Source organism: Tetrao urogallus (assembly GCF_951394365.1).
Source record: "Tetrao urogallus genome assembly, chromosome: 1".
Lineage (NCBI taxonomy): Eukaryota > Metazoa > Chordata > Aves > Galliformes > Phasianidae > Tetrao > Tetrao urogallus.
In genome coordinates, this window is record NC_136813.1 from 57,392,089 (window position 1) to 57,405,082 (window position 12,994).

Genomic DNA, 12,994 nt, shown 5'->3' on the forward strand with positions numbered 1-12,994 from the left:
ACCATTCAATTGGATCAGGATCCAGCAGCCCTGAAAACAAATCCCATATAACATTCAAAACAGTAAAATAATAATAACACAAGAGTACTGCAAAACAGACTAGAAAGAAAATAACAAAAACAAAACAGTCCTTAGGGACTAGAAGAGCCTTCTTCAGAAACGATATCCATGAAGTTTGTCTTCATTTCTAAGGCGTTCAATGCACTACTCATTGTCACAAGACTGGTTATACACATAAATGTCAGACAATGAGAGCTGCGTAATAAATCTAGCCTATAATGACTTTATTGGGCAAGAGAGGTTATCATGAGGTTGATTAGCCTCCAAGGAAATTTCTGCAACAAGAAGAATATAGATGTATCATTATCTCCTCTGAGTGTGATCTAAATGGTATGCAAAAAGGTAAGCCTTATTCTCAAGTGTTACTGATTAGATGGATGTACATTCCTCGTCTTAATGTGTTTTGAAAAAAACTTGTTCACTTTTATGAAGAAGGATTAGACATTTTCAAAACAAACTACTTGTGAATAATGCTTGAAGACCAGAATTATCATGTTATTCAAAAAAGTTAAAAAAAAAAAAAAAAAGCATGGAATTGCTTGGAATTTCAGATTACTTGATATGATTCCATTCTTACTTTATTGTTCTGTTATTTAGCTATAACCTTTCATAGGAAAGTGTAACAGGAACTGCTGTGTAACACAGCAGCTGAAATACTGCTTTATATATCACAATTATTAGGATGTACTTAATATTGAAGGAACAGATCATCCCTTCTCTGTTTAATTCAGTGAATGGATTTGAGGTTGGATTGCTTACATCCCGGCTGAGTGCCATGACTGTTGTTTTGTCAAATCAGTCTTCCTGATTCTTTCTCAATAAATACGTAAGCATTTGCATAAGGAAGAGACCAAAACAAATTGATCTACAAAAACACTCTACATCAGGCAAAAAAACCAACACCACCCTTGTCCAAGTTTCTAGCACTCTCAGGGAAAGTGTATAATCTACTTCAAGTAATATTACTTATTAAAATTGTGGCATCTCTGAGAAACACTTTAATTTTCATGGAGATGTATCTACTTGACAGGAAAACATATCACCCTAATATTTTGTTGAACTCCACCTGATGAACTTGGCTGTGAAATGTTAGAAGATGTACACACTATATGAAAACCCTATCAACAGGGCAAACATAGAACAAGGACCTGTCTCTACTAGGATGGTAATAATTTCTTCCTGTATCGTGACACTTATATGCAACATTTCACCAAGAATGACAGTAATTTTATGTACTGGAATACTCCCTGTGAGGGGTATTTGAACTAGATTATCTTTAAGGTCCCTTGCAATCTATGCTTATGATTATTCTATGATTACGATTAACACTGCCCATATTTTGCAAATTAAATAGCAACAGACAGAGCAACACCAAAATTACACATTTTATAGTTACAAATTATTTTACTTTATTTTCTGTCTTCCCCTGTTTCATACTACCTTTCTCCTCAGACACAGGGGTCCATATACAGTTTCTTGGCTATCTGTCAATCATATTAATTCCAAGAAAATTACTTTCCTTAAATTAAACATAGCAGAGATTCCCAAGGCAAAATAAAGCATGCATGATTCCTTGTTTAGAAATGAAAGAGCATGCCACTTGCGTCTAAAAGAACAAGTATTAAAAACAGTATTTTTGTTCTGAAGAATTCCTTTATTTTACCCAATTTTTTATGATTGCTGAGCATCACTGACAATTGTCTTCACTATGTTTCAGACATTCAACATTCAATATGCGTAAGTAGAACAGTTAACATAAAATACTGGTGACCAAACCTTCAGTTTCATGAGGTACTGTTCTGTACTTATTTAGAAGATAAGAGAAGGTGACACTTCCATTTTATATGGACATGAAATTCAATTATTAAAATAGTAATTACTTTTACTGTATTATTATTATTATATCTTCTGGGGTTTAACAATAATTTTTCACATAAAAATTAGAAGAACAGCACCTTGCCAATATTTGAAGAATGTTTCCATCTCTGACACAAGTGCATAGCTGTGAATAGTTAAAAGCACAGTGGATGCTGACCATACCTGATTTGATTTTCATGACTTACAAAACAGCCTTTCAGCCAAAAATACTTTACAATCTCTCTAGTTTTGCCTTTTTTTCACAATGATTCTCGCTGTATATTAGCTCTTCATAGACTAGAAACAACCTTTGATCTTGTATGCGTAACAGTTGCATTACGAAGAAATGACATAAAAAGTCTTGGTAACTCGTAAAAACAACATACATATACAAAACATCCTGTACGAAGATCTAACATCTTAATACACCTCTTGTCATTCATCATGAGGGACTTTCAAACTTTATGCCGTTCCTCATGTAGGTGAGTAGAATTCCCTTTACATAGTTCTGACCAATCATTTCAGTCAAGTCTACAGCTTTGAAATCCATAGGGTTCGTTTCCATTGCTGCTTTTCATATTCTACCTACACAAGGCAGTGAGGTGAATTTGCTGAGGTTATATAATCTGAACCTTTTCATCTGCCTGGATATAAGGTTTCTTGTTCTTCCTCCAACTTCTGCTAGCAAGGAAGGAAGTGAGTAAGCTTATGTCTCATCTGGATAAACCAGAAGCAATACTGGCTAATGAGGAAGTATTTCTAGGATTAGATGGGATATATAGCCAAGCCTTCAACTGAGACCTGCTGCACTCAGGATCCTACCTAGACATCCTCAGTGCTCCACAGGGACAGAAGACACCTGCTGCCGTAAATGTGGCTCTTGAACAGTTCTATTCATGAGACAATAGCTTAATGTTCCCAGTTGTAAAAGTTCTTCATCTCAAACAGTTACTAACAAACCAGACTTCTGAGAGTGATTTTTCTGAGTATTTTTTTTAAGATTCTGAGATTTTTGTGGAGACGGTGTAATTTCCAAATCGCTCAGCCATTTTATTCAACAATTGCTGTTTTTCTTTTTAAATTACCATAACCAAGCATGAGATGTACAGATAAAGAGTAGTTGGGCACAGTGGAAAGAAACACTGACTCTTCATCTGACCAACATTTCTTTGAGCAACTTGACAGGTATGGCAGGAAATAAGATACATTTTTGCTAACTGTCTTAAGGTCCATAGTTCTCTCATTAGCAACACATACACTTCCCTGGCTCTTTAAAGCAAAATTTGTTTTACACTTTAAAACATGGTGCTGTATTGTTCATTGAAACACTGGCAAAGACCCAGATTGAAGCAGATCTCAAAATATGATGCTACACACAATGTTGTACTCAATACTTTGTACTGTCTGTATGTTTTAAAGTTTCCCCTACCTCCACATATAAAGACAGTTCTCCTGTGGGCTCATATTCTGAACAGGAAATCTCTTTCTGTCCCTCCTGCATACTCAACATCCTTCTACTGTGTTCAATAACGGATCAATAAAAATTTTAGTTTAGGCTCTGATTTTTTTCTTTAGCTGGGCAGACTTCTATTTCAGAAATATCTCACTCATGATCATACTATAAATCAGATGATGTGTATCAAGAATTTTGAGAATGGGACTCCTGAGATCTTTCCTTTACCCACATAAATGTTGCACAACTACTCTCTGGTAGTACTTGCATTTCACTGGGAATAAGATTACATAGTCAGAATACCGAAACTTTCAGAAAGTACAGATCCAGATATATTCTATATGCTTTATTTGAAACAGAAATCTATGGCTGACTTGGTAATACAGAGAGAGATTAGCTGAGTGCTAGCTTACTTTGCTTGCCTATAACATAGCACGTTTATTGGCATTAACCCCATCTCCAGGGCACATAAGAAACTCTTTGCAAAATAAATAATAAAACATAGCACTTTCTACTTAATAGCAGATAAGGAACACAATATCTAGATATTCTAAAGCAAATCTATGTAATTAGCTCTTTTTTCATCAGAAAATAAAAATATATATCAAAAGAGTTCACGTGCATCCTTAAATCCTGAAGAATTTAAAGCCCTGGTACAGAATGCATCAGGCATTCTTAACGTCACCTCATGACATTGCATTACTACTGTTGGATTACTAGTTCTAACTTTCCTGAAGTGCAATCAAGTACTTTGGAATGCCATGTTTAGGCAACCCTGACTGCTCTAGCCCCTTTTAGCTACAAACTGGAAAATCAGGATACCTATCTCCACTCTCAGTGATATTTAAAAAGTCACAGCAGTCAGGTGACTGGAAAGAAGGATACCATCACACCTATTTTTAAGAAGGATAAAAAGGATGACCCAGGGTATTGTTGATCTGTCAGCATCACCTCTGCTGGGAATGATAATGAAGCACATTCTCCTAGAAGCTATGCTAAGGCACATGGAAAACAGGGAGGTTATATGGGAGAACCAATAGGGCTTCACCACGCGTGAATCCTGACTGACCAACTAGTAGCCTCCTGTGATGGTGCCACTGCATCAATGGACAAAGGAAGAGCCACTGATGTCATCTATCTGAACTTCAGTAAGGCCTTTGACACAGCTCCCCATAACATCCTTCTCTCCAAATTTGAAAGATATGGATTTGATGGGTGAACTTTCCAATGGATGACGAACTGCCTGCAGGATCAAGCCCAGAGAGTGGTGGTCAATGGCTCCATGTCTGGATCGAGATCAGTGACGAGTGGTGTCCTCCAAGGGTCAGTGCTGGAAACATTGCAGCTGTTTGTCTTCATCAATTATATTGACAGTGGTGGCAAGTGCATCCTCTGCAATTTTGCGGATGACACCAAGATGTGTGGTGGTCAACAGACCAGAGGGATGGGATGCCTCTGGCTTGGGACCTAGACAGGCTTGAGCAGTGTGCCAATAAGAATCTCATGAAGTTCAAAAAAGTTAAAAGAAAGGTCTTACACCTGGCTTGAGGCAACACCCATTAACAATACAAACTGGGGGAAGAAAGGATAGAGCACAGCCCTACCAAAAGGGACTTCGGGGCACTGGTGGATGGCAAGTTGGACATGAAACAGCAGTGTGCCCAAACAAGCCAGAAAGCCAACCATTCCCTGAGCTGCAACAAAAGAAGCAAGGCCAGCAGGTCAAAGGAGTGATCCTGCCCCTCTACTCCATGCTGTGAAGGCCTGACCTGGAGTACTGTGTGCAGATGTGGAGTCCTCAGTTCAGGAGAGACCTGTGGGAGTGTCTACAGAAGGATGGAACACCTCTCCTACAGGCTGAGGAGTTGTTCAGCCTGGAGAAGAGAAGGCTCCAAGGTGACTGGATAGTGGCTTTCAATATCTAAAGAGGAGTAACAAGACAGAAGGAGACAGACTCTTTAGCAGGGCATGTGCTGATAGGACAAGGGGAAATGGTTTCCAACGTAAAGAGGGTAGATGTAGGTTGGATATAATGAAAATTGTCTTTTACAGTGAGAGTGGTAAGGCACTGGAACAGGTTGCCCAAAGATGTGGTGGACGCTTAGTCCCTAGAGATACTCAAGGCCAGATTCTGAGCAGCTTGATTAAACTGTGGAATCAAACATGGATTCCTCTCCACTTCTCTTCAATCTAATGGTAATCATCATATTTACTTTGCCCCGGATCAGCAACAAGCTATTTCATGGTAAATTTGAATCAATATTAACAACCAGATTCCAGTAGCTTTACCATAAAAGTTACAAACAAGTAACTAGTTTACTCAAAATTTCAAGGTCAAATGTTATTTATTTAACAGGCACTAAGCCAGTAAACCTAATTTTACTGTTACATAAATTCTCATGGCTTTAGAAGGGAAGTAGAGTTAAGCTATCTCACAACAACAACAACAACAACAATATAATAATAACAAAGAGATAATAAGATAATGAAGAGATTAAAAAAAAAAAAAGAAACACAAAGAGATAAAAAGATAATAACAAAGAGAATTGAGCTAAAAACCTTATCCCTAATTTGTGATGAAGTCTTTATCCCATCTGGTAAGTAGCAACTGTGCAATTCTCCCACCAGGAAACAAAGCATGGCCTGAGATCTATCAGCTTTACTTAGCAACATTAGTTGGTAGTTTTGTTGGATCTTTAAGGTTTATTAAAACTGCATCAAACTGGAGATATAAGCTGCTAATTGCTGGATTAATTCACATATGAAATAAATTTGAACAACACATCACAGATTTGTGCAATGACTTGCACTAATACAAACTACATCTTAAACTGTGCTATGCCCTGATTTACTATGACGGGTGAATCAATACGATCAGGCTGTACAAAAAGAAAAGGTGCGGGTATGTTTTCCTATCTTAAGCTGGAGAATGCAATGCATTGAAATATCAATGAAGGAGACTGAACTTCATTTATGCTTAAAGTAAGCTATTTATCTTCAAGTTTTGAAACCTACCTCAGGCTAAGGTTAGCCTGCTAAAAATTAATATGACTTGTCAGCACTGCCAATATATCCTGAGCTTGTTAGCTCCCATTAGCCAACCTAAAAGAAAACTACTCTTTTTTCAAGCGTAGGTGTATGTTATATATATATAACATACATATAAATTAAAATATATATGTATAATTTTATATATGTGTGTATATATATAAAATTTCACATTCCTGACAATACCAAACCAATGTTGTGTTTTAGCTAGAACTTACAACATCACATAGCCTTGAAGTTACCAAACAGATGGAAATAATTTCACAAAGAAATATTTTCACAAAGTAATAGTCACCTCAGGCAAATGTGATTGCAGTAAAAATAGAGGGTAAATAATATTCAAAGAGCTTTGACTTTTTTTAAGAACCTATGATTTCTAGATATCATAGGACACATTACTGAACAACAACGATAGTCAACACCGTATTGTGAAGATGTCATTCCTTGTTATAAACACAGTATTTCAAATAAACATGGATCTGGATGTTGTTCCTGCTTGATGGTCCACATGTCTGCAATTGTAAGGGGTTCAACAGTCAGAAACAGACCAAATAAAACCTCTCAATATTACTGTAAAGCCCTCCCTTTGCCTCCAACAGGTGTCACATATAACCAAGGAAAGGACAGAAAGATCTGACTTTCTCAAGACAGCATTTTCTGTTGATTAAGCCTGTAGAAGCGAAATATTATTTAATATTAACTGGTCTACGTATAGGGTAGAAATAAAATAAAATAAAATAAAGTAAAATAAAATAAAATAAAATAAAATAAAATAAAATAAAATAAAATAAAATAAAATAAAATAAAATAAAGTTTTCAAAATCATAACAGCCCTAAGAGAGCACAGATAACTATTTATTCTCTGAAACCAAGACAGATGGGATATATAGAAGAATTACTTTTCCTTTTTTTGCGAGTCTCAAATCTATCTTCTGTGGATTTCCATTTATCAACACTGCCAAAACACCTTATACTTGATGTTCATTAGAAAGTCCACCTGCACATGTGAGATGTTGAATCTTTGTTAATTCACATGCATATGACCATTTAATTAGGGCTCTTGTCTTAATTTGATGCTTTGATTCCACTGAAATTTCTTCTTTTTATTGTTGCTGTTGGGCTTTGGGCTTTGACTGCCCCATTGATGCATGATAATTTGCTTTTTTTTTTTTTTTTTTTTTTTCTATGAAACCACACTGGACAGCATCGTGCATTCAGCAGTGAGTGAAGTTTAAACGTTCACTTGAAAGTCTTTCAGTAAAATCCTGTTTTTAATAACCTGTTCTAAGGCCACTGTTTCGGAGAGAAAGAAATAGCATCTTCTGCAGAAACTAAACATCAGGCAGATATCTGTCTCTTGAAAGGCTTAATTCATTCTGTAATGTCATCTCTTAAGTGACTACTAATTCTACCTACCAATAAAGATAACTGCATAAAGTACCATGTCCACGCAAGCAAGCAAATAAAGAAACAAAATACCGAGGGAGTGATCTGAAACATTTGAGAAGCATTTCAGTGATTTTAAAGATTCAAGTGCCAGTGCTATCATAAATGTGTTAAATGATACCACTGTGTTTCTATTATGGATCTGGATTTGAACGGATAATGGCACAGTTAATAGTTTGTCATGGTAATCCTACCTTTCAGCTTCATCTTGATTTTGGAGGTAGCAGTTGATTGTGTTGATTAGAAAGCTAAACAAACGACCATACAGAGATTTTGCCAAAAGATCCCGGTAAAATTCTGCCATCTCTATAGTGTGTCTCCGTACTATCATGTCTCCTAAGACAAACAGCAGAAAATGGAAATAAAACATATTGTAAAACTTGCCTTAAGTAATTTTAGTTACAGTAAGCCCTTCCACCTTTTTTTACTTCTCTTTTGCCATACCCATACATGCTACTACTGTTTTTCAGAAGCCTTCAGCAAAGATAAGAAATCTGTTAACACAAGATCTTCAGGTTGGAAAAATGAACTTTTTTTAGCAGAAAAGGGTAGGTGCATTAAAGAGAACTAGTATTTTACTGAAAATAACTTTTTCAAAACTTATATTTTTAAAAAACACTCCTGCTGACTTCAATTCTTAGTATTAATATCAAATCTGTGACCTTGTCATATTTATAAGGTTTATAAAGCTAGGAGTCCATCTGCATCAAACTGCAAAACTGCTTTGCTCCATGTTATAAAGATAGTTCTGATTCAGTCTGACATACTGCATGGCAGATAATCCTGCATATTCCTAACAGACAAGTTTAATATGGCATGAGAAATACAAAACAAAAATGATCAGTTTTAAAATTCTCAAATCAGAAGGATCAAAATGGCACCAAGCATGATCTATGAGAATGTAATCTTGGAAAAGATTACCTTTAAAATACTGAACATCAGTTGTTAAGGCTGAAGCAAACTCATCCGGTGAAACTTGCAGCATCCCTGCCACTGAAACAAAAAGAGAGTTTAAAGAAAGCCTGACCTGAGCTCCATAGCATATTACATTTTTTTTAAAAACAGATTTTCTTGTTGTTCTTTTTTGAACATTGAAAGGACCCATACATTAAAAAACAAGAGCGCTATCATGGGAGTAATCAGAATTAATGAACATATACAATTGGATTAGCTATAATCAGACTATAATCAGCACTTTGTGAAGTTTGGAGTATGTGTGCATATTACATTACAGCTTTCTTTCCTCTTGAAAGGTTACTCGGGACTTTCCACAGCACTTGGCAGACTTTGTCTCTTACAGGAGTTAAGGTATGCTGCTTACAGACAATCTCTATCCATAAGCCACTCTGAGGAGATTTGTTAGCAACCAACAGGGCAAACTTCAAAGCGTGAAACCAAGAGACCCTCTTAAGGCACAGATTTTGAAAGGAATTTGACTCAGTGCAAATCGTTCAGCTGTTGACAAGCACCACACGAGTGTTTTAAAAGAAAGCCGCACAAAGCCTCCCTTGCAACTTCTTCTGGGAAATTACATTTGACTCTGAATTGAATAATTGACGACACTAGCATTTTATTTAGTCTCATAAAAATGCACAGTTTATAAAACATCCAATCAATGGGGCACTGGCCTTTCCAGAAGCAGATGCTGGCTCCCTGGAGCTGGGTTTCCACCTATCGGTGGCTCAGTGCAAGCTCCCTGCTGCAGGGTCGAGCAGCGGTCTAGCAAGGCCGCATCCCACTGACCTTGCTCCAGCAGTTGCAGGTCTGACACCAGCGCTGTCTCGGTGTCTGTCAGGGTCGTAAAGCGAATGTCCCCCAGATGCAGAATTGCTGAGAGGATTATAAACAGGTTCTCCACCTCCTGCACATGTTTCATGCACAATTAAAGATAAAGAAGAGATCTGTTGGGCACAACAGTGAAAGGCAATGCTCTATAGAAACATACACTCCACAAGTTTATATATCACTAAATTAAGAAGTATTCATGAGAGAACTAGTAACAGGAGATTCGGATTTAGAAATCAATTTAGAAATCAAACTGGAAACTACTGAGGACATAAAATGACAGGATCAACCTTTTGAACTTTTGCTTTAACATAAATCACACCAGCTACTGAATTAAGAAACCTCTTCAAGAACGTGTGGAAAAAATACTGAACTATCTTTAATGGATGCATTATTTCTGCAGGAAACGTATCTTCTCCATGGGGATTCTTCATTAAGTCAAACTCTGTATCTATGAAAAGCAAGGTCAGTTTCTTCCTCAGCCAACTGCATCCCTGAGCAAAATGTCTAGCTTTAAATTACAGCAGGCTCCTGGCAGTAAAAGCCGTGCTTAAAGTTGCAAAGAAACAGAAGCAACTTCCTCGTCACCCATGATTGCATGCTATATTCAGATATCGCTAACACTGTGAAACAGATGTCTTTAAGGGCTTGGTTTTTCCTGCCTTCATTTTTACTACACCAGGAAAAGAACTAATGTTTATGTCTGTTCTTAAATTCAAGCCAAAAAAAAAAAAAAAAAAAGAGCAAAAATGCTTAAAACATGGAAAAATGTGTGTACTTGGATGTTTTTTTCAAGTCAGTTATATAAGAAATGTGCTCCTAAGAAATTATAAAACAGGAAATTTGATAACCACTATAGCATTACATGTCATTTATGTATAGCAAAGGTACTTGACATCTCTTTCTTGAAATACTTTTGAAATATAATATTCTATAGAACCTGATTCTATTGAATCAGTAGAAGTGACAGCAAGAAGCCTTACCGGAATTCGTAGAGCAAAATTAAAAAATAAACTGCAGATGAAATATATCCCCTTTGCCCTCTGGTGACTACGCTGAATTTTGAACACAACAAAACCAAGCTTGAATAACTTTTCATCAGTTTGGAAAAAAAAAAAGAAAAAAAAAAAAAAAGACTTATCTTTTTCTTCTTGTTTCATTTTCTAATAATGCCCAAAAGCAGAGGACAATAATAAAAGCTTACAGCATTTCTAGGATACAGACTGAAGTGCCTTTGATTCTGTTTAAGCAGCTTTGATTCTTTAAACTATTTTAACAACTTCAATCTCTTATTGTGAGAGATAGATGGAAGCAGGGCAAGGGTTTATTTCTCTATTACAAAATTCCAAATTTGAAGGTTAAAAAACCAAGATATATAAAAAACAAACAAACAAACAAAAACCTTTGTTGTTCTTATTTGTGGGCAAACTATGAATAGCGTACATCTTGCAAGAAATGAATCACCATACTAATCTAGCATTCAAGCCAGGGTGATACATCTTATTCCTTGCTCTTGTGCAAGGCCTAATGCCATACTAACACAGCACAGCTCTTTGTTAGCTGGTTCAGAACTGGTTTGGGGATGACTGTACCACACTGACTTGTGTGTGTTTGGAGGGGGGGAAGAGGGGTAAGGGAGGGGGAGGAGGAAGGACAGCTGTGTTTTTTTTTGTAGTTTTGGGAAGGCCTCAGATTTAGTTCAGGTTCTAAAGTCTTGAAGACTTTTGCATCGTATTCTAAGGTACATGTTCTTTCAGATTTAAAACAAGTGTTTAATAATCATTAAGGTACTTTGCAGAGTTCCACTGAAGACTGCTTAAAAATGTTCATGTAGTTCTTCAAAGAGACCATCTGGTCTATTACTGAATGTGAACAGATAGTTAAAGACTAATACACACGGAACTCTCCAAGTATCTTAGAAGTAAGGGGTAGTATTTTTAGGATAAACATTGTATTTATGTTATTCCATAGAATAGATCAGCCTGCAGTACTCTCAGACTCCACAGATCACCAATCTATAATCATTTTAATGCAATTTGGATGTGGAGAAGCTTTGAAGCTCACTCATACTTCTCTGAGATGCCACATTCTTCCAGAATTCTCAGCAAGGTAAAGAGCTCAATCTCAAAACACTGCATTTTTCTACAGTCTTTAAAATGTGATTCGCTATGCATTCTATTACTTATTTATTAAAGAAACACCTTCCTGAGTGGAACAAAAAGATTAATGAAGGAGCTAGAGAGATGCACCCCTATATGAACCCTGCGCTAAACGCTGGGATTCTGGAAAAGCATGGAATTTCTGCTACTCAACTTTCCAGGTGCTGAGCTTAAGACATTAGGAGTAAAGGATAATTATGCTAAATATAGCTATATGTGTTCAATTTCGTATATAGCCACATGAATGTTCATGGGGAAAAATAACAACAAACCTGAAACATTTCTTTATATCAAAATGTGGAATAGGTTACCAAAGAAGATTTGTTACTACCTTAATTAGGGAATATGTAGCTTATAGAAGTTCTTATGATCAGCCCCCCATTTTTTCTTCACATTTCAGTGCGATTCCCCTCACACTGTGCTCCAAAAGCTTTTATTGATTAATTTTCTAAATATCTTCTTCATAATTGCAATAAGATTGAAGGCAAACATCAAACCTATTTTCTTGTTGCTTTCTTGGCATTAAGTTAGCTCTTTCAATGTACCCTGCCCTAATTTTATTTCACTTAATATGTATTTACTTCTGATGTTACTAGTAAATGCCTTTGGAATGTGTGTTTCACAAAATTAAAAGGGACAGTAAGATAAGTGGGAAGGGGGAAAATTTCTGTGGGTTTTATAAGGTTTCTGTCATATGGGATTTGATTGTTTCTTTTTATCTATGTAATTTAATTGTTCAGAATATTATACCTTGAAGCTGTTTTGCGAATCTTTAAGAATGAAAGAGATTTACATTGTTGGTGCAGTGTCTAATTAAAAGTGATTACAGTAATTTCCCTGGGGTGAAGTAGTATTTTGTATTCTTTCAAGGTCTTTACCAGTAGGAAAAAAGAAAAAAAAGGAAAAAAAAAAAAAAAAAAAAAAAAGCAATAGACAAAAAGAGGCTTCTTTTCTCCACAAATGGTTATTGGTGAGAGTTCTTCATGACTTGCTTTCATGAAGTAATGCTGCCATTTTATTTGCAAATAACATAAACTTGTGTAACTCACCAGGCTATTGAATCCCATAGCACTAAGAGCTTCTTTCAGAACTGTTAATTTCTCCCTGTTCTGAGGGTTAGCTGTTAGCATTGTCTCTTCCAGCCCAGCTTGGCTTAGATACCTGCACAGGGGAAAATCAGCATATT

At 36.3% G+C, this 12,994-nt stretch overlaps 1 protein-coding gene across 1 annotated transcript in view; it reads right to left on the reverse strand.

The window, feature by feature from the left end:
- The window catches only part of MYO16 (myosin XVI), a gene marked incomplete at both ends in the record, with an annotated part of 283,559 nt that overhangs the window by 106,424 nt on the left and 164,141 nt on the right, over window positions 1-12,994 (reverse strand). Inside the window, 4 exon segments of the mRNA XM_079549224.1 lie at window positions 8,059-8,200; window positions 8,786-8,857; window positions 9,608-9,725; window positions 12,858-12,969. Of these exon segments, the coding sequence (XP_079405350.1) occupies window positions 8,059-8,200; window positions 8,786-8,857; window positions 9,608-9,725; window positions 12,858-12,969 (444 nt within the window).